Source organism: Lepidochelys kempii, chromosome 9 (genome assembly GCF_965140265.1).
Source record: "Lepidochelys kempii isolate rLepKem1 chromosome 9, rLepKem1.hap2, whole genome shotgun sequence".
Taxonomy (NCBI): Eukaryota; Metazoa; Chordata; order Testudines; family Cheloniidae; genus Lepidochelys; species Lepidochelys kempii.
Window position 1 is genome coordinate 76300758 of NC_133264.1, and position 22232 is coordinate 76322989.

At 40.3% G+C, this 22232-nt stretch overlaps 1 protein-coding gene across 1 annotated transcript; it reads right to left on the reverse strand.

Annotated features, from left to right (window-relative positions):
- Nucleotides 1-1783: 1783 nt before the first annotated feature.
- GPR174 (G protein-coupled receptor 174) lies at nt 1784-21433 on the reverse strand. Its single transcript, XM_073360938.1, has 3 exons — nt 21194-21433; nt 13512-13587; nt 1784-5961 (listed from the first exon to the last, which is right to left on the reverse strand). Exon 3 carries the CDS (start codon nt 5331-5333, stop codon nt 4332-4334), a length of 1002 nt encoding a protein of 333 aa, XP_073217039.1. The 5' UTR covers nt 5334-5961; nt 13512-13587; nt 21194-21433; the 3' UTR covers nt 1784-4331.
- Between the last annotated feature and the right edge of the window lie 799 nt (nt 21434-22232).

Genomic DNA, 22232 nt, shown 5'->3' on the forward strand with positions numbered 1-22232 from the left:
TAACCCAAAGTTGATGACAGGGATGTGGAGATTTTCAGGGATTCTTAAGATGTGCTAAGGTCCATCCCTCACTTCCATGTATGATTGGAGGGGGAGGAATTTAAACCCTGCTTTATGCTCCATTATGCAGGGCCTCATCGCTTGCGCTTTCTTACAATTATCTGGAAAATCCCTCATTAAAAATCATGCAGAAATCCCCATGGAAAAGTATGGCTATAGTAAGCCCATATTTATGGACTTCATGTGAAATTCGTCAGTTGTGGTTGAGAGTGGTTCATATGAAGCTTTGTTTTGGTTTTGATTTGTATATGTTTGTGTTCTAGAGTCTTGTTTTAGTTTTTGGCCTAATTAAAACCTCAAAGTGAAACTTGATGCAAATTGAAAATTGTTCAGAGTTTTGATACAAAGCTATACACATTAGCCCTGGTTTGCTCAAAACTGATCTGAGACTCACTGAGAAGGTTTTTCTAAGGCTCACTGATGGTTTGATGAACACAGACTCATTTTGGGGTTCATTACCAAACTGAGAACCAAGCAAGTGTCATTCACTTTTTGTAAGGTATGCTGGGTGTGATAATGAAACACAGATCGGTAGACAGAACATGGCTTACTGACACAGTGCACTTAAGTATGTAATGATCACAGGGTTCTGTGTAGCTGTTAGAATTTGGTCCTGTGTGTGTACCTCACCATGTGTCTTAGGCATTCATAGATTGACAGTCAGTCTGACATCTAACTGCTCCATTAACTTCAATGGAATTGTGCCCACTTTCCAAAGGGCTACATTTTATCCGAGGTATGTAAAAGAATTATGCTTCTCCATATGCTAAACCCTAAAATAAGTAGAGAGGCAGAGATGGCAACTGAGGTTGCAAGATGGCCCTGTGAGGAGATCATATAAGATCCTAGATGGATTTGACGCAGGGGTATGAAAGCTGCATGTAGGCTGGAGGCAATAATGGAGACGTATCTTAGCAACATTTGAAAGATGTCAAACTGCTTTGGGTGCTCATTGGAGAACATGAAGGAAGTGGCGGAGTGGGGAGTTACTAGTTTGAAACAAGCAGTGGGCCCAACTCATTGTTGGGGTTACATCAGCAAAGTCAGTAGGGTAACAGGAGGAATAGATGTGGCCCAGTGTGGATAACCAATAGAGCTTGTGAAATCTCTCTCTCTCTCTCTCTCTCTCTCTCTCACGCGCACACACACACTCAAACTATTTTTAACAAAACTGGAAAATGATTTTTGTCAATTTTCTGTCTTTCTTTTTTTCTCTTTTCGTTCTCTTTTATTTCTAAACTCTACTCTCTCCCCCCACTTTTTTTCCACTAGTGTCAAAAAGGAAACTGTGGTGAAAGGAGATAAAAGAAATAAGAAAACGAGGAAAGAAACAAAAAAAACCCAAAATACAAACAAAAAATTGAAAATGAAAATGTTTGTTTGAATAAATAGAAATCATTTCTTTTTGGGACCCTTGGGATGAAAATGACTTTGACACATCAGCTCTAGTAACTAGTGCCTTCTGTGATGACTGACCACAGAAAGTGAGTCTGTGCTCTCTACAGAGCTATTTGGTCCCTATTGAGCAGGGTTTTTCACCAGTCTCTATCGTGCCATTGACAGGCAGGTGTCAGCAACAAGATTCAATTTCCTGGAGTTGGTTTCTATAGCAGGGTGAACAGGTGACGGAGGAGGTTTCATAAATGTGGAGATGAGCTACTTTATAAAAATGGAATTTTTATTTAATTATATACAGTCAGGAATATTATGTAGATGCTGGAAAGTAGATTGTTTTCCATTTCTAATGACAAGTTACAATTTCCATGAAATACCCTGTCTAGCATTATATACTCAGACAAATACAGATACAGGCATGCTGACTCATGCATATGCATGTACAAAGGGATTACTCTCTGTGTGTGTGTGTGTGTGTGTGTGTGTGTGTGTGTGTGTGTGTATAAACCGAGCCTTATGTCATAACAGTCTTAAACTTACACATCAATCAGTTCAAAGGAAAGTAAACATTTTATAAATTATGTCCCTATCTAGCAAAACTACGTTTTCATTAAATTAAAACTCTACATTTTCACAGTATTTTTAACATTAAAAAAATATATTTTATACAAAATAAATTTCACAGAAGGGTGCCGGTGAAATGCAGGGTTAAGTCCCAACAGCAGTCCCAGGTTTTTGATATTTAGTATAAAATAAATTGCTTAAACAAAACAAAAAACAGGTTTGAACCTTCATTGTAAGAATCTCTCCAAGGTTATTATATAATATCTTTGCTTCTAGTTACATTAATCTTCTGCATTAAAATTACACTTTAGTTTAAAGTAGTTTACTTTTAATAATAAAATGTAAACCAGCAAAATTCAGAGAATTTAGAGTCCTCTGGCCATATCTTAGCCCTATTGAAGTCAGGGATGAAGTTCTCATTGGTTTCCACTTGGCTAGAGTTTGGCATTTTTAGAATTACAGAGATCATCTTATCAAATCAATCATGAAATGAACAGTGGGCTCGTAAACCTGGAGTCCCATTGAACATTTTTGCAAAATGCACCTGAAATGTGACTGACGACACAGAAGATAGATATTATAGTCACAAAATGTCAGTTGTAAGTAAGAAATCATTTCACTCCACACCTTCAGCAAGGGGTGAGCTTTAAAAGATTTGTTTGACATTTGTTTGGTACAAATATCCTGAAGTGGGGAGCCTTTTATTGGAAGCTTACTCGAGTCTGCAAAATTAGCAGTGAAATCTTTCTCATTTTGGCATTTCCATCTCTGAGCCAGAAACAGGCAGTAAAATAAAAAAGCTTTCTGGACATTTTAGGACTTTTGATTATAGAAACAGGTAAAATTACAAGTCAGTCCTTACTTTTTTCTTAATAGATTAACCCAACCATATCTTAGAGCCGAGGTGATGGAATATATAATATGATCTACTCAAAAATATGAGGCAATGTTAATTAATATTTAAATTGTAAACTTGTTGAGGCAAGAACTTCCTCTTCCTCTCCATATGGTTAGTATTGCATTAAGCAGACTCTTAGCATGCTATACAAATTAAATAATCATTACTGTTTTAGTAAGGGGCCAAATCTGGAAGTCCTTATTTAGTGAAAATTCTCTTTTAAGTCAAAGGGAATATTGTCTGAGTAAGGAGCCCAACAACATCAGGGACTGGCCCAATATAAAGACAGTTTTACTTGATTCAAAGTTTTGACAAAGTTTCTGAATTCAGTGTTCATCACAAAAATAAATAATGTCAAGTGCTTCTTATTTTAGGACCAAATCCAGGCCACACAGGAAAATCCAAATCCAAATCAAAGAGCTTTGCTGGGCCATGCTCAACCCCAGCCAGCAGTCACTAGCATGTGGCAGGGTAGCCGATATTACAGAAAGGTATGGAGTTGGGTAGTGGATGTAGACTGTTGCACCTAATCTGCACAGAATTTGCACTATATGGAGCCTCACAGGCCATGCCTCCAACATATTACTTTCTCCTCTTTACATAATCCACCAAAACTGTACTGTGTGGTTTCTCCTCAGCTAGGTCTAGTTGTGCATTATTGCCAATCAGTTTTTGCTGGTGGGGGCCGCCCTATCACGCTTATCTAACCTAGATGTAGTTTGTGGGATTAGTGGCCTCAACCAAATACTGAGCCTTCTTACGTAGGCACGTTAAGCTGCAAATTAGCAGAAATGATGCATTTCTTCTGCACTGTTGGCCAAAGTAGCAGAGAATTTTCTCAGAGGGGCATGTGGACATATATGAGATATCTCCTGAGGGCCTCTGCAAGGCATTGCAGAGTTGTAGAAGCGGACATGTTGTGGTTGTGACCAGTGGGACAATGTGTATTGCATATCACATGGCTGAAAGCTGATATAGGAGGGTAGTGGCAGGTGACATACTTCATGCTCCCTGTCCTATACACAGCAATAGCTGGACACAGAATTAGTGCCCTGGCCCTTACCTCCATTCAACAAGTGAAATCTTAATCTCGCTCTCATCAGTTTCACATGAACAAAGCTATTTTATTCCGGTTTGGTCAGTTCTGGATTGGTCACCATATCAATTATTTTTATAATATACATACCATGTTGTTTAAATTCAATATTCACAACAGGCTTGCAAGAAAAAGGTCAAATCCTCAAGTCCTTTGTCAATTTTTTAATCAGTCCAATGCTCATTGAAGTCAACAGATGTTTGCCTGAGAAAGGATTTCAGAATTTTCCCCAATATGCTGGACCACATGAATATGATGATGAACATCCTTGTAATCATTTCAGAAAGTGCAATATTAATATTACACCACTTCACCTTATCACACAGTTCTGGAATGCTTTTTCGCATAACCTCTGTTGTGTAACTGAATACTGTCTTGCAAATCTTGTCTTGAAAGTCGTCTTCTGAACTCATCTGTAGTGAAGTAGTATATGACTGGGTCTACACAAGAATTCAAACTGGCAAGACACAAAGCCACTGCATGAAATATTGAAATCACATTTCGGGCACATTGGTTTTTTATCCATTTTGATTTAACAAGGAAATCTAAAGGAAAACTGATATGATAAGGTGCAAAGCAAATCAGAAATACCACAGCACAGGTGAGGATCATCTTTAAAGCCTTTTTTTTCTCTCCAAAGTCATGGGAAATTGAATTCTTTTCTTTTAATGATAGGATAGTCTTCCATGAGCAATACAGAATTATCAGCAGAGGAGTTACAAACCCAATCATCTCACCTATGGTCATCATCACAATGGAGTTGGAAAGGTCAATGTCCTTTATGGGAAGATCTGCAAAGCACTTAAGCTGAATGTCAGTATTATCAGAGTTACTAGAGTTACCAGAGTTAAATCTTAGAAGAGGAAAAGGCAAACAGCCAATGCAGACGACAATCCACCCAGCGATACAGATGTACACATCATATATACGTTTGCAGTCACTGAACTTGAAGGGATACATAAGAAACAAAAATCGTCTTACACTGATGCAAACTAAGAAGTAGATGCTTGCATACATATTTACATACTTAAGGTAGAAACAAAATATACAGAGACCTTCTCCAAAGTGCCATGTTCCAGACAAGTAGTAGAAAATCCTTAGAGGCAGGGATAAAACTTGTGCTAAGTCAGCAATGGCTAGATTGATCATAAATATCACTGCCCTTTTAGTTTCTTTCATGTAGCCATAAAAGACCCACAGAGCTAAAACATTCCCTATTAATCCAGGGACCAGAATCAAAGTGTATGTAATTACATAGTAACACTTAACATCAGTATTGTTGTAACAGATTGAGCTGTCTGTCGTCATGTTTATTTTCATTTAGCACAGATGTGAACTCTAATGAGAAGTTTACGTTACCAATGGAATTTCCAGCTATCGTCAAATTTCCTAGGTAGGTAACAATTAAAAAATACCGGAGAAGCTGCAAACTTAACATTTACTTGTCTTGTTCCTTTGCATCCCTTTGCTTTCTTGTACAGCATTATTTTGCTCTTCACAGTTTCTTGTTTACTTTGTGTTCATCTAACTAAGTAAGATTGTTGCTTGCAAGGCTTGATAACATTATTCCTCTAAAGCTTCTTGCTGACCAGATTGTCCTAAAGTAAAAACTACACATGACATTTCCTTCGGGCTTCACTTTTACATTGGTTTCAGTTTCTATGTCGTCTATTCTGATTTTGGAAGAAACTTTGTCCTGTGGTGAGTAAGTCATGTATGACCCTGGTCACGTTCCCTCTCAAATGCCTCTTGAATATAATTGCTTGTGGTGCTGATAAAATGAAGCTCAGCATGAAGGCAAGGTGCAGGTTGGAATAAGGAGCATTCACTATGTGGTGCTGTAAGCAATAAATACATGTACAATAGCATCCTCAAAATCATCCATCTGGAGGTATTTCACAGCCAGTTTTCTCAGCCCCCAAATGTCAAAACAGATGCAGACCTGCAGCTGAAAGAAAACGAGGAAAATTACTGACTAATATCATGCCATATGGGAGTATGCTTTTTTGAAAGTGCTCTCTCCTTCTCCATATATATATATATATAATGTGTGTGTATGAAATCTTGGAAGAAACTTTAAATTATTTTTTATCCAAGGTAGGCCTGCTTTTTAAGATGCTGAGCACCACAGTTCCCATTGTCTTCATCAAGATCAGTGAGTGCTCAGCACTTCAGAAAATCAAGTCCTTTGTCATCTTCAGTGAAAGTGAGAGCAAGGGCACTGCAGAATAAGAAGAAAGTATAGACCGGCCTAATCACGACACCTGCATCATTTAATCCAGTGTTATGCATCTTTAAACAGAACTCTTCTCTGACCCTAGTACACCCTCATTTGCTAATAACTAAGTAGTTTTATCAAATTCTCTTCTACAAACTGAGGTATCTGCTTAAAAGGAAGGACCTTCTTATGGCTAGTTGCACCTGTTGGAGGCAGCAGACATCCTGACAAGGGGCACTCTGCATCACTATGTGTCCCTCAGTACTGATTAGGTAGATAGACTGGATAGTTCCTATGCCAAGTAATCATGCCTGGGAATCTGCAATGGAGTCTAGTGTGCTGCATGACTAATAAAGTAGTGAGCCCTTCAAGAAGTGCCTACGTCTTCCTTTATGTTAATAACCACATTGATCCAAATACATCCCTACTGTAACACCACTGAAGTCAGTAGAGTTGCACCAATGTTGAATTTGGTGCCTAAGACAAATTCTTTAAGTAAAAATATTTTATTTCCATAATTTTGCAATGATAAAATAACATAAGCTGCCAGAAATGTCCAAAATGTAAGAACCTTTCATAAAAGTCACCCACAGAAGGAATTTTTGATATTTACCCAAAAGAAGGAGCACTTTTCTCATCTGATTGAAACCATATAATTACAGTACGTATGTACTGAAAACCTCTAAGGTCTCGGGCTACTGCCGCATTGCAGAAAAGAATCTATTTCTCATGTAAATGAGGCTGATATATTAATCTGAAAATCTGACCTTTCCGTCAGTGCAAATGCTGTTATGCTAACCCAGAATGTCAGGTCACAAAATGGTGGCCTTTCCTCCTAGCTAAACTCCATTCTAGGGAAAAATGCTATTTTGTGTTCTGTGAACATGATTTTTGAGCATAGTTCTTCCACTAATGTTTCACTTGTTCCATTGGTTACTTCGGCAGCCAGTTAACAGGTTTCCCCTTGAAACTGAAAGTAAAAGTGCAGCTACATGTTTGCTTTTCCTCACAGTTGATATCACTGTAATATTTTGCATTTCCAACCTACCTTCTCACAAGAAGGTGCTGATACTAAAGTTTCTTAAAATGTAACTTTTTTGCTAATGGATGAAACATCTCATAAAAAGATCTATCACGCAGCCAGTATTTTGTTGAGGTAAAGCCCCCTGCAAATGACAAACTGAGTGATGAAAGCATCTTGAATATACTGTTAACATATGATAAGTGATTGTCCACAACAACCCAAATGTCTTGGGACCTTCCTACACGAGAAACCACCTCTCCTCTTGGACCGTTCTGTCACAGCTGTGATCAGCGGAGGCACTCAGACTGGAGCACCTGTGATTTATAAGAGAAAGGTTCGGTAGCAGAATGTTCCCTGTGAGGGGTGGGCTGACGGCTCTCAGATGAGCCGCCTTCTCCTGTGGTCCAGCATAGCCTAAGTTGTTGGCCTTAAGAGCACTCTGCAAGGCATGTCTGTTTGTGCAGTCTGTTGTGGGAGATGCCATCTGAACAGAATTTAATCTATGGAGCAGGGGAAATGTTGTGTTTTGGAGTGGGTTCAGTATTATGGGCCAGGAGAGTGATAGAGTCATAGAGCTTAAAGCCAGAAGTGACCTAGAGCACCTAGTTTGGCCTCCTGTGTATCACAGGCCACCAACACCCCCTCCAGCACCCGCATACTAACCCCAACAACTGAAATGAGAGCAAAGTAAATGAGACCCACAGGAGACTACATTAATATGTGCCACCGGCAGAGAATAGGAGGAACCCAGGTGCACCAGTGCTCAAGCACCCTGCAATGGCAAGGAAATGATTAAATGAGATATATCTTATTTAATCCTGACAAGTGACTCCCACCCACACACCAGAAAGGCAAAAAAGATCCCAAGGTCACTGCCAATCTGAATTGGGGGACATTCCTTCCCAACCCTACATATGGCAATAAGCTACATCCCAAGCATGTCAGCAAAAACCTGCCAGCCAAGCACCTGGAAGGGAGACTGCTCAGCGCCATCTCAAGGCCCTGGCCCACCCTACCCAGTGACCCATTTCCAGCCATGGCTATCCCTGATGCTCAGAGGAAGGATATTTTTAAAAATGAGGAAAAAATTCATTTCTTGACCCCTGCTAGTGGCCGGCTGAAAAGCTGAAGCATGAGAGCTTTAGGAACATAAGATGTAAACCAGACATGAGCCTCTAGGCTGTTGAGCTTTGCCCCCTATCATCACAAAGAATCTTCTCATACAATCGCACTCAAAAATTTGTCCAGCTCTCTGTTAAAACAAGTTGTTTGCCCCCACAACTCCTAGTATGAGGCTATTCCAGAATAAGCTTCTGTTTAGTTTACTTCTCGTTTTTGTAATTGGTGTTGGGGTGCCTGGGAAAGGCCCCCCTTTTATATTATTGTAGAATTCCAATTAAATAAATATCCTATGTCTGTGCTTCCCACCCAGTGCCTTTGCCTGCTTTCCTGAGCATAACAGTAGCATTAGATGACAATGCTCAAGAAATAAAATAAGGCCTTTACCCTTCAAATGTGCACATGAATAGCCCATTGAGTTCAATCAAACTACTCAATGTGTTAAATTACTCAGATGTGCAAATGTTTGTGAGATTGGGGCATACAGAACAAGGTCAATTAAACCATGACCCAATACCGTATGTATTAATTTCAGTTCCTCTGAGTTTTAGGTAACAGGTTCGGTGTTGTCATTCGCAGACTTGCAGAAGAGCTCTGTGTAGTTTGAACACTTGTCTCTTTCACCAACAGAAATTGGTCCAATAAAAAGATATTACGTTACCTATTTTGTGATTCTAGAATTAGGCACTCTGATGACTGAACAAAGGAGGCTCATCGATAGTTGCACAGGCCAGCTTGATGTTTATTTTTCCCTCTTCATATTAACCTGTTTTTCCCTAACATGTAGCACTGAATTTATTTTAAAGTTCTGAATTTGTGATACTAAAATGATTTCATCTCTGTCTGCATGCTAAGGTCCCAAATCTGCACAATTTATGTGTGCTTAACTTTATTTACATGAGTAGTCCCATGGACTTCAATAGGACTGCTCATATGAGTAAAGTTAAGCGTGTATAAGTGTTTGCAGGCTCAGCGTATAAAACAGCTTCATTTTTAAAAAAAATCTCTCAATGGGGTGTTTTTTATAAGCCCTCTCTTGCATGGTGGTTCCCAGCAAGATTCATCCAGCCAGTAAGGTTAAATCTTACTCACATTACTGAACTAGGATTACCTAGGTGAGTAAGACTAGATAGATTTGGCCCTACATCAATGGCCCCCATGCAAGTGAGGGGGTAGTGCAATGCAGTGCAACTAACGCAAGCCATACATGTTGCACACACACACAAACAACTTCGGTAAAATGGATGGTGGAGCTTCTCTAAGTGAACCAGTACCTGAGTAAAATAGCCTCAGTGTTTTTCCCACTCTGGTTTATTGTGTAAAGTCACCATCATTCACTCTGTATTTACTCCTCCTGAAATATTTCCCTTAATTCCATTACTAACACAATGTCATTACACTTGCACTAAACAACAGACATTACATAATTACCTAACATTACATAATTCATCAAAGGCATCATAACCTCAAAGGCTAGGTTCTGCTTAGTCCTTAAAAGGGCACATAGACGGGGAAAAGTAAGAAGTCTCCCTCTCCTTGCACAGCCTGCATACTGCTAAATAGAATTGCAGTCTTTGCACTCAGGAAAGTTCACAGTCTGCTCCCCATTTACAAACCCGTTTTCCTACAGTAACCCAAAAAGAAAAGTGAAGAAAAGTAGAGACTAGCTGGAACAATGGCTCAACCTGCTAGGCACTAGCTAGCAGAACTGTCCTCGTACACAGGGAAAGAATGCTTTACCCTTTAAGTTTAGAATATTTCAAAAGAGCCTAAGAGAGTTGTGTACCCAACTCCCAAAGATGTTCAATAAGATTTGGGCATGAAACTCCCTTTGGCTCTCCTGAAAATCTTAGCCTAAAGGGCTGTAGCAGTGGGTTCCTCTCCCTGTGCACTGGGGAGCTTCAGGAGACACTGAAGAAATATAGAAAAATCAAGCACTGAAATTTTTTTCAAATTATGCTTTCACTGCAGGGATTCCATATATAGCTATAGATATTGATGCTTGTGATATTCTGAGTCACCCCAGGAGACGAATGACAATTTTTACTAGAGGAAAAAATACAAGCAAAGTGAGAAACTGCAACTGGAAAATTCCAAACAAAAAAGTATGGCATTTTGGCCAAAAATACAATATAAAACCCAGCAAGGTGCTAAAAGAGGAACTCATGTTTCATATGTTCTGCATGCTTGTTTACCTTCAAGTTTATGGTATTACGAAGACTTTCTGTATCTAACTATAAACCATAAGTAACTTCCTTTTTTTCTATTTTCTTTCTCCTGTTTAAATGGCAATATTTTTTTTTTTGACCGGTCAGATTTTGGCAGGCACAACACGGTGACTTATCTTTTATACTTAAAAAAATGTATTAATAGCATCTTCCATACAGAATTGTCATTCTATATATTCATTATTGGTTTAAGGTAGTGCCTGCAATGCACCAGACAGTTCCCATCCCTTCAAGAAGGGACAGACTCCGCCCTTGTAGCTCACAGTGTAACAACAGATAGAGGTTAAGAGAAGGGGAAGCAAATGGGATTATTTATACAAGTAAATTCTATTCATTATAGATAGCACAGCAGAATGGGTGTATTGACTTTTATATTTCAAATCAAATCTGGAGCCTCAAAATAGTAGGGTGGATGGTACTTCCTGCATCAGGCATTTCTTCACACAGAAAAAAGGCTCTTAAATATGTTGGGCCAGATTCTCAGCTGGTGTAAATTAGTAACTGGCTTCAATGGAGCTTGCTAATTTCCATCAGCTGAGGATCGTGGCCCACTGTAACTTGCACATTCAAATCCTGGAACAGAATTGGTAAATCCAGCAGTCCTTATGCATGTGAGTGAATTCAAAAGGACAACTTATGGAGTAAGGTACTGGTCAGTATGAGAATTGGGGCACGATTTAGTCCATAATGACTTCTCACATGAGTAAGGATTGCAGAACCAGGGTTTGGTGGATCTAGAATGAGACAAAGCATTGGGTTAGCTCACAGGGCTGCCATTTAGGGAGGGTGGGAGGAACACATGCCTGCTCTCCCCCCACCCCAAAAAGTTTCATACCAGAGGTCTGCTCATGGCGCACGCCCCAGATCCAGGCGGAGCGCTGCAGTGATATACAGCCAGGTCCAGGGGCGGCACTGGGGGAAGAGGGGATTGCAGGGGTTATAGCCACCCCAAAATTTGCTTTAGTGCTCCCTGCCCCATAGCCACCCCTCCAGAGCTGGGTGCCCAGTCAGCAGCCTCCACTCTCCGACTGCCCAGCTCCAGTCTCCCCTGCTTTAGGAAGCTGATCCATGGCTGGCAGGGCTTTGGGGGAGCTTGCCTGATGCTAGAGGTGGGGTGGGAGGACAGGGAACTTGTCTGCACTGGTGCCTCTGACTCAGGAGTGGGGGCTGCAGCTGCTGCTGCTGCTGTACTGAACAAATGATCAGACTCCTGAATGCTCAGCTTAAAGAGACAGTGTGCTGACACACTCGGGGCACACACAGTCTCCCACACACACTTCCCCAACACACACACTCTCTCTCTCTCTCACTCACACACACACACGTATTATTGTTGTTGCTGATATTTCTTGTTGGTACTTCTTGGTACTTCCTGTCCAACTGCACAAGGCACATATATTCTCTGCAATTTTATTCTTTCAAAGTTCACTAAGGATTAGACTACTGTTGAGTTTTTTTGATTGGACTGTGCATTTCATAGTTTTATTTCTCTTATGCCTAAAAATAATTCTTTGACTAGTGAGTTCTAAACTACATAACCTTTGCCAGCTGGAGTAATTATCATTATTACTTTTATTACCATATTGTGCTCTGTCATTCATTATTTAAAGTGATACAATCAAATAATAGTGACATTCTAGGATGTACATTTAGCTTGTGCTCACCTTACTGGTGCAAGTTTAAAAAAGTTAGCTAAATACATAACTTTAGACACTGTGCAGATAAGCTCACTTATTTTCAAATTGTGTTTTAATTATATCTGTAAAATAATTTAAAATTCATACAAAAATAAATGTGGTTCCAAGCTTGATACTAATAGTAATGATGGATTTAAATGTTAATGAGTCACGTACATGATTGTGATTGATACACATATGCCAAAATATTTAGAAAAATAAATTCCTCTTTTAATAAAAGAGAAAAAAAACCTTAATCACATATGTTAAAAAAAAAAGTAAATGCATTTTTAGTGGAGTGAAAAACAGTTGACTAAAATAGAGTAGATAATGGCAGTAACACTGTGTGTCAGAGAAAGTACGCAGATTATTAAACAGATTTTATTTATTTTTATTTCTCTCTACTAAAGATAGCGTACAAAGTATCAAACTTATATTTCTGATATCTGTGTTAAGGCTCCAAAACTGGTACGTCAAGGCTTGGGATTGCATTATCTCCTGATAGTTCTAAATTCACATATCAATTTAAACTATGGCTTTAATTGGTGTTTGTAGATATTTTTCTTTCTTTACATAGGAATTAGAAACAGTGCTCCTGTCTGCCAAATTCTAAGTTGTTATCTGCAAACAATGTAGAGTTTTTGGGTGCCTAAGTAGCCCCTGGAATCATGGTTAAAGTTGCCCCCTCCCACCAAAATTTGAAGTGGCACCCCTGCTAACTCATGCCATTAAGTACAGCCCTGAGCAAGAAGTGGTCTGTAAGATGCACTACCCCAGGAAGAAAAGGAGTACTTGTGGCACCTTAGACACTAACCAATTTATCTGAGCATAAGCTTTCGTGAGCTACAGCTCACTTCACGAAAGCTTATGCTCAAATAAATTGGTTAGTCTCTAAGGTGCCACAAGTACTCCTTTTCTTTTTGCGAATACAGACTAACACAGCTGTTACTCTGACGACCCCAGGAGTCGCTCAAGGAGGCATTTTACCTCAGAGAAACCTCCTGAGTCACAACTCCCTCCCAAGTGCCCCCCTTGCTCCAGGGGAGTGGAGTAGTAACTTGCAGCTGGTCTATACCAGCAGCAAATTCCCACCCCCCAGTTCTGTACACACACCATGCTAGATGTACAGTTAATGTATGTGCTGTAACATAATATAAAAGTACCATTGAAAAGACAATGTGGATAGAGTGTTAATCAGATATTGTACGCAACTTTTAGTTGCTTATTACTGACCTGCTCTTTGGGTGGTGGCTGTGGGGTCACTGCTGACTGTAATACCCTTCTGTTTCTCCTATTTCTCTTATGGAGCCTATAAAAGAGAATATGGAGAATAGCAATGAGCAAAAATAACTGTTTCCTATGAATGCCATGTAAACAGAAATATTATAATACTAACAATGTCATGTACCAAGACTTCTCTTTCCAAAAATGACAACTGGGGGTGACAAGATAGAGGAGGTGGGGTGATGACTCTTAAGTTTGGGGGAGGGTTATGGCTTCCTATTTTTTATAAGCTCTTCAGACCAGGAATTGCCTCTTCCAATACGTTTTTGAGGGTGTCTAGGCCCTACCATAATATTAATAAAGTTCAGGGCTGTTACCTTTATAAAAATGTCAGTTGAGAAGAAATATTTTGCTCTTTCAAACAGTTTTCTCTATTTCTCCATCTTGTTCTGTGGGGGCAGGAGACAAACTGCATCCTCTGACAGACTAACTGAGGAGAAATCTCCATGAGGAAAGAACCTCTCTGAGATTTCCCCTGCTTTAGCCCCAACCAGGTTTCTCTCAGAAGTGGCCATCAGGGTTTTGCTAGGTATCTTCAGCACCTAACATAATTCTCTTTGCTGTAAACAACTGGAGTCTAACTATTACCCTGAAACAGTATGTGAAAACCAAAGTTCCTGTGTTTTCTTACTGCTAGAATATACAGATGATACTTCTAATATTATATCATGTTGAGGGTATTATACTGTATTCGAACCCTGAGCCCCAAGACTCTTGTGACAGTTTGTCCATACAGCCAGAGTTTTTGCTGTTGCTCTAATATGTCAAGTTGCCAAATATATATTAGCCCACACTGCCTTGACCTTACTGGAAGATGAGAGACGGGAATGTTTTGTGTTTTTTATGGCTAACTTAGAATTTAAAGCTGTTTCCTTGTGCATCAATAATCAAAGCTTAATAATTCATGATTCTGCCTTTTAATGCACACCAAGTTGTGAACCTGAGGTGAAATCAACCAGTGGGGGATGGGAGTGAGTTTAAATTTTATAAATCTTAACTCCTCTTTCTCTTTTAATCAGCATTTCCATTATAATGAATAGCAAGATTGGTACTGATCACGCTTCCATATTGGTGGAAAACTGGCATTTCATTGCTATGGAACTTGCTGTTAGCTGTAAATGTACCACTCTACTATAAATTCAGATACACAGTTATCACTTTGACAAGGGTCTGAATCCTTAGTTGCTCGCTTCATGCACTGTGGCCAATGGGAGTTCCTTTGGGGAGGTCAGGGAGTGAAAATATGTAAAATAGATCCTGACTGACTGCCATTTGTAGGCTAAAAATTAAAACATAATCCCTTGCTAGCCACTTAATAGGTCTGGCCCAATATGTGCAAAAGCAGATATGTCTTAATGTCCTCTTTGTTTTAGTTGCAGATTATGGAACAAGCTGAGAGACTGATGTGCAATTTTTTTTCCAGTTGATCTAGTGAGTAGTTTTCAAACTGGGCTATGCATTCCCATAGGGGTATGCAAGCTTTCACCAGGGGGTATACAAGAAAAATCCTGTAATGGAGGACAACTTATTTTATTTAGTAAAACTTGGCAATCTAATCAACATTTAATCTCCTTTCAATTAAAACTGCAGCCACATTGGTGTACATTTCCTTTCTGCTGTGCAATTCAGAAATTCCTTTCAAACTTTTTGAGCTTGCCACCCCCCCCCTTTGAGTTACAATTTTGGTTGTGGCCCCCTCAATCCATGAAGGCTGGGTGGAGTGAGGGGATGGAGGTGGGTGCTCCATGCAGGGCTGGCTTGAGCTGCCTGGTGTTGCCACTTTCCCTCCTGAACATTCCTCCATGTCCCATTAGCGGGGCTGCTCCCACAGTGTGAAAACCTCTAGAAGCTGTTGTTAAAGGGAAGGCAGAAATCTGGGGGACGACTTGACCCCATGTGCCCCCCCAACCCACGTGTCACCTCTGCCTATCTTAGCTGGAGGTAGGCGGTAGAGTACATTTGGAAAGGGATACACAATCTAAAAAAGTTTGAAAACCACTGATCTAGGGCATGATTCAACATGGTTGGTGATGTCTGCTTCAGAGGACATGCAGTGGAATAGCCATGATTTAACACTTCAGGAATTTGGAGCATTGACATAACTGCATGAAGACGCTTCTATCTAACCCATCTATTCCTCAGTCCATCCTCTTAAGGATATTATCATTATGGTATCTGAATGCTTCCTTACTTTATGCCTGAGACTAGCTAATGTTATTCGTTTCCCCCCATTTCCCTCTCCCCTGCCAGTTTACCGCGTTTCAGTTATCAAGTAAATCAGGTAGGTGATACAGCACATTTTGAACACACCCTATCCAGTGGGCTTCAAACTTGCACTTCCTCCTGCAGGCTGTGGGGCTGGTGCATAAATGTCTTAACATGGTGGTTTTCAACCTGTGGTCTCTGGACCTCTGGGGGTCCGCAGACTATGTTTAAGATTTCCAAAGGAATCTGCACCTCCACTCAAAACGTTTTAGGGGCCCACCAACAAAAAAAGGTTGAAAACAACCTACCATAACTCAGAACAGGCAGATGTTTTGCAAGAGGCAAAAGCTGCGAGGAAAAAATACAGCTAAAAATGCCAGAAGACAGTTGCAAAGCTAGTATGAGACTCACAGCAATTAGCCATCCCACATGGTGCTGTGAGCCTGTCTCACAAATTAAGCACTGTTGAACTGGGTCAGTGTTTAGAAGGGAGATCTCTCGAGTCTAATCAAAGTGATGTTTATGATTCTGTATTTAGCACCAATTTCTGAATCAGGATTGAACTATGGTGCCTGTTCAGCACTTGGACGTATTATGCTGTTTGCAATAGCATCTTTACAAGGAGACTAATATGAAGGTCCCACCTAGGTGCTGTCATTAAACTTTCTCTAAGAAGGATTGTTAGCCCTGCTGTCTTGAACCAACTGCAGCTCAGATATTCTGCTACCTAAATTTCTTCCCCCTGTATTTGGATACAGCATTCTCCTCTCTTTCCTGACCTGAACTGTTGTATAGTGTTGCTCTGTGCTTTTAAGCAGCTCCTGTGTTTACCCATGAAGTGACGGGACTTCAGTGGGGCGTGACTGTGGAAAGGCGATGTGGTAGTAAAGTGCCCTGTATATGGAGGCTATCGTTTTTTATTAATAATCAAGGCCTCGCCAATTTAACTATAGAGTAAGTATTCATGAGGGCTGGCTGAGCCTGCAGGATTAAAACCTGAAATAACACTAAATTTGTCTGGGAACTTCTTTCCTTCAACAAAACCTCCCTACTCCCAGCTAGAGCCCCAGGACACCTCTACTTACAAGTAAGTGTCTCCTGGTGTAGGGGTGCACTCTTGCTCCCTTTGGGATGGCAACAAACTCATCCCCTTCCCGTCATGGGATGATCAGTGAGTGTTTGTTTGGCTGGCCTCTTCCCCTTATTCATTCTGACATCACACAGGCTGAATGTTTTTTTACTATCTGTAGGTATTGTGCCTGGTGCAATGAGAACCTGATCTCAGTGTGGGGCTGTAGACACTGCTATTGTTAGTAATAGCAGCAAGCCTGCCTACTCCTACCACCTCTGTTCAGTTGCAGGAATAGGGTCCAGCCCTGCTGTTGTCTCCTCTGATATTTAGAGTGCATCATATTAAACTCCACCACAAACTGGGGTTGTGTAAATTCCTTAGGGCTGGAACCGTCTTTATTTGCACCTTGTGCCATGCCAAGCAGATTACCTGTACTTTATAGCTAATGAACAATAATTCTCATGCAGGGCATTGTGAGACTTCTCAGTGCCAACATGCAGCAAGTGGCTAGTTAAGAGGCAGTAGCAAGATCAGAGAGCATTTCCCAGTCTTACTCTTCCTGAATGGGGAACAGGGAGGACACCTGAAGAGAGGAGGAGGTCCACCTTGCCAGTGCCCCTGAAGTCTACTTATGAGAGGAATGATCCAGTTTGTGACCCTTCATGATCCCAGGAAGGGGGAGAATTTCAACGGACATTATGTGGTTGGAGAAACTGTCTGGGCTCACCCCAGAAAGCACCCAAAATAAGGGTAGTCACAGGGCCTATTGAGAGAAGTATTCTAGGGTTTTATGGGGGACAGAACTACCGAAACCCTCTGGTATCTTATGAAAATAGAAGCTAGAGAGTGGAGATGCACTTGCTCAAGTTTCACTTGGAGTATTCAAGCACTTTTAAGGAATAAACCTGAAACTTCAAGCAAGCCTCAACGGTTGTAGGTGACCTCTGCTAAACAAGTTGGCCAGTTTGCTTTTGCCGAAACTATGCAGTTTCAACTCGCAGGTTGTGCATGAACCATTGCATAAGTTAGGAGGAAAATATGACTGTCTGATGATGATACCATTAATATATATGTTGAATTCTTTACCCACCCGGCAAAGAGGGAATTTCTTTTTTAAAATAACAATTAAAACAGTATCATGAATAGTAATCAGCTCTATTCTACACATATGATTTGATCAATTCCAGATCAATGCATTAAGGGGCAAATCCAGAACCATTCCCATGGCTATGAGGGGATCTAAATTAGCTGTTACCACTCGAGAAAGAGATCTTGGAGTCGTCATGGATAGTTCTCTGAAAACATCCACTCAATGTGCAGCAGCATCAAAAAAGTTAACAAAATGTTAGGAACCATTAGGAAAGGGACAGATAATAAAAAAGAACATATCATAATGCCGCTATATAAATCCAGGGTGTGCCCACACTTTGAATACTATGTGTAGTTCTGGCCGCCCCATCTGAAAAAAGGTATATTAGAATTTCATTACAGAGAAGGGCAATGAAAATGATTAGGGGTATGTAATGCCATCCATATGAGGAGAGATTAAAAACACTGGGACTGTTCAGCTTAAAAAAGAGACAACTAAGGAGAGATATGATAAAGGTCTATAAAACCATGAATGATGTGGAGAAAGTGTTATTTATTCCTTGACATAACACAAGAACTAGGGGTCACTCAAAGAAATTAATAGGTTGAAAGTTCAAAACAAACCTAAGGAAGTTCTTCACACAACACACAGTCCACCCGTGGAACTCATGATGCTGTGAAGGCCAAAAGTATAACTGGGTTCAAAAAGGAACTAGAAAAATTCATGGAGGAAAAGTCCCTCAAAGGCTATTGGCCAACCTGGTCAGCGATGCAACCATCCTGGTGTCCCTAAACTTCCAGCTGTCATAAGCATCTGGCACTAGCCACTGTCAGAGACAGGATACTGGGCTAGATGGGCCATTGGACTCACTACGGCGCTAAATCGGTGCCGCTGCAATCAATGCAGCAGCATTGATTTAGTGGGTCTGGTGAAGATGCAATAAGTTGATGGGAGAGCGCTCTCTTGTCGACGTAATTAATCCACCTCAATGAGAGACAGAAGGTATGTCGACAGGAGAGCATATCCCGCCGACATAGCCACGTTAAGTTGATCTATGTTGGTTTTTTTTACACCCCTGAGCGACGTAACTTATGTTCATTTAAGCAGTAGCATATATACGGCCTCATTATGGCCATTCTTACATTCTAATGTGAGGAGCCATTTTCACTGGTGTCTTTGATGGGGCTAGTTGCAAACCAGGCAGCACTGGACAGGACCCCTGCAAGGAAGCCTTTGAGTTTGAGGGAATCTACCACTGTATGGATCCTCTAATCCTCTCCTCTGGAGGCGCTGCATAAAGATCCACAGAGGCTATTCTAGGCATTTGGGCATTCTATTCTACCCACTGGGCTGCAGAAGCCATCACAGAGCAACTCTGCTGTTGCTCCAAGCCATGTGGGGTGAATTCTACTTTCCCTGCCTTCCAACCCCAATCCATGCACTGCACCCACTTGCACCGGATACTGAACTGCGGACCTGAGCCTAAGTGAAAGTGGTGGTGGTGGTCTCCTAGCCACCATTTGTGCATGTTAAGAAACCACTGCCGAGTTCAGCATAACTGGCAGCTTCTGCTCGACAGAAATAAATCAGCTCATAACGGATTTTTAGGAGGTGTTGCAGGCGAGGATTAGGGTTCAGCGGCAGAGCAGCAGGGAAGTGCACACTGCAGTAACCTGTGCTATCCCAATACCAAGGCGATGGACCTAAACCTGGCATCCTTACTCAGGCAAAACTTGAAATCAAATTTATTTGCAGCTTTATAAGAAAAGGCTGGAGGAAAAACGTAGTAACTAAAAAGTGTTGAGCTACACGGCTCAGCCCAGTGCTCGCAAAGAACTACGGGGTGATAGCATGCTCACACAAGCTTTCAAAGCCAGTGTGACAGTAATGATAGATGGCTGAACCCAAACCAGTTACTGCAGCTTTCCGAAAGTTCTGCTATTGGTGCTTTCCCTACCCACTCAAAGAGAGACTGACAAACTGGCCTTTTTAAGAGTCTATGAGTCAATGGTGTGGTGGGGAGGGGGCGAGGGGAATTTTGGCTTAATAAATTCCCAGAGTACTCAGGCAAAAATGGTACAGTATCTTGGTTTAATTCTGTTTGAAATATAAATCTTTCCATTTTAATTCTTAGCTAGTATTTTGCACCCTTGTTACATGAGTAAAAAAGACAAAGTCCATTCTCAGCTAACCAGCACATCCCTCTTCTTTTTATTACTGCAGTGTTTCAAAAAAATGTTATTAAAGGTGAATTACAGCTAGCATTAAAACAATGTGAGTTTTAGCCAGACTATTCTGTTTACATTCTCCATTGTGAATTCTGCCATGTGCTTAACAATACCTAGACTTTGTTTCAGATACCATTGTGCTAAGCACAGTGTAAAGCTATCTACTTACATTCTTATACATCATCATGGTAGTGATCACTTGGAAAGATATAAGGGGTACAAATGAAACCAAAAAAAATGTATTAGAAAAAACTGGAACATGGGAATGGAATAGAAAGGAACTCTTCTTTTACCTGGAGTTAACATGTTATACTGGGCATTGTCTTGTACAAGGATGTGCTCCATTAATAAAAATCCATTAGACAAAAACACCCACTTACATGTAAGTGAGATCTATAGATATATGTGTAACAGTTACCTGAGATACTAATAGATTTGTTTAGGTTGTTCCATATTTCCCACTAAAAATCTAAATGTTCTCTTTTACAAAATGACATGTCAGTAAAATTTTAGAAATCTTATTGATTTCAGCTATAGAGCTTACAAGAATGGGGAAAAAAACTATAATTGTTCCTTTTTGAATATTGTTTCTTTCTTGATAGCCACATCACAGCAGTAGAAAATCTGGTTTGAAATTTTACAGTTAAAAATTATGTAAAAACTTCTAATGCTTCATAACTCTGATCTACAAATCCTTTTATATACATTGGAAGAAATCCACCCTTCAGCTAAACAGAAAAAACAAGCTTCCCTCCAGAGTTCTAATGATACTCCTTTATCTTAATTTCCTCTGCACTACAACTACCTAGTATTTCTATATGCCCTCCATGAATCTTCCTATTTTTTAAAAAAAAAAATTTCTAGTCTATCTTCCATTCTGAAAGTTATTCTTTCATTCCATCCTATCTTTGCCACGTGGGTGAAATATGCAGTATAAAGCTAAGTTGTATTGTTAACTGGTACATTTTAAACTTCTTAAAAGAAAAAGTACAGCAAAGATTACAAATTAGCTCCCCCCCAAAAATAACAATCCTACCTTTTGCAGTTTCTTCTGGTTTCTGTTTAGCTCTGAGAGCTTTTGGTACGAGTAACTCAGAAACTGACTTTACCGATCGCATACAAGTTTCCACTCCCTGTTTGATATATAAAACAAAAGTGCAACTGCTGAGAGCTTTCAGAGTACATCTGAGCTCAGAAATGCCAGTAGTAGAGAGCTGTCACTGCTTCAGAATAACATCCGAGAGCAACTTGCAATCTGCACATTTTTACATTTCCTTTTTCCAGTGGGCAGCACAGACGAATGGTGAGCAACTATGGTTCAAAATGCACGCAATATTTACACTTTAAAAGAGGGAAGGAAAAGTGACCATTTCTATTTATATGACATTGTCTTGTCTTCCAATCAGTAGTTGATAGTTCACAATATGGTCTGATTGTATAGTAACAGAGAACATCATTTTTTAATTGTTAATTCAGGGCATATTGACACATCCTGGTGAACCTCACAGATGTGTAGATCCATATGATCTCTAATGGTTGCTGCTACTCCTCACTCTAACAATAAATCCCCCACAAGTACCTGCTGGTACAGTTTAATGGCTGTAAGCTAATGGCTACACCAGGGCTTGAATTAGCTGAAATAGGTGCTGAGGTTCAGTGACAAAATGATGTTTTCTAACAGTTCTCAGCAAAATTTTCCCTCCAGAGCCCCCTTTTCTGCCAAGGAGACAGAGTTAAAAGTACTGAAAACCATGTGACACTTTTCTTTCCCTTTTTCCATTTCTTCATTTAGTTTGTTCCTCCCCCACCCCCATTTGAATTATCTCTTTTAATCCCCATAGAGTAGGATTTTCTTTTGCTTCTTCATTTCATCGCAACCTTTTGAATTTCTCTTCCATGGTGCCTTTCCTTTTCTTCACTCCATGCCCTAGTCCATTATCTCCCCCCTGCCAACATCATCTATTTCCTCCCTTCCTCATACCCTATGTCACTGTCTTCATTTCCCCTTTTCTTCTCTCTCTCCACTAATTTACACATCCCTTCCCAAATCCCTCAGTCCCTCCATTTCCCAAACC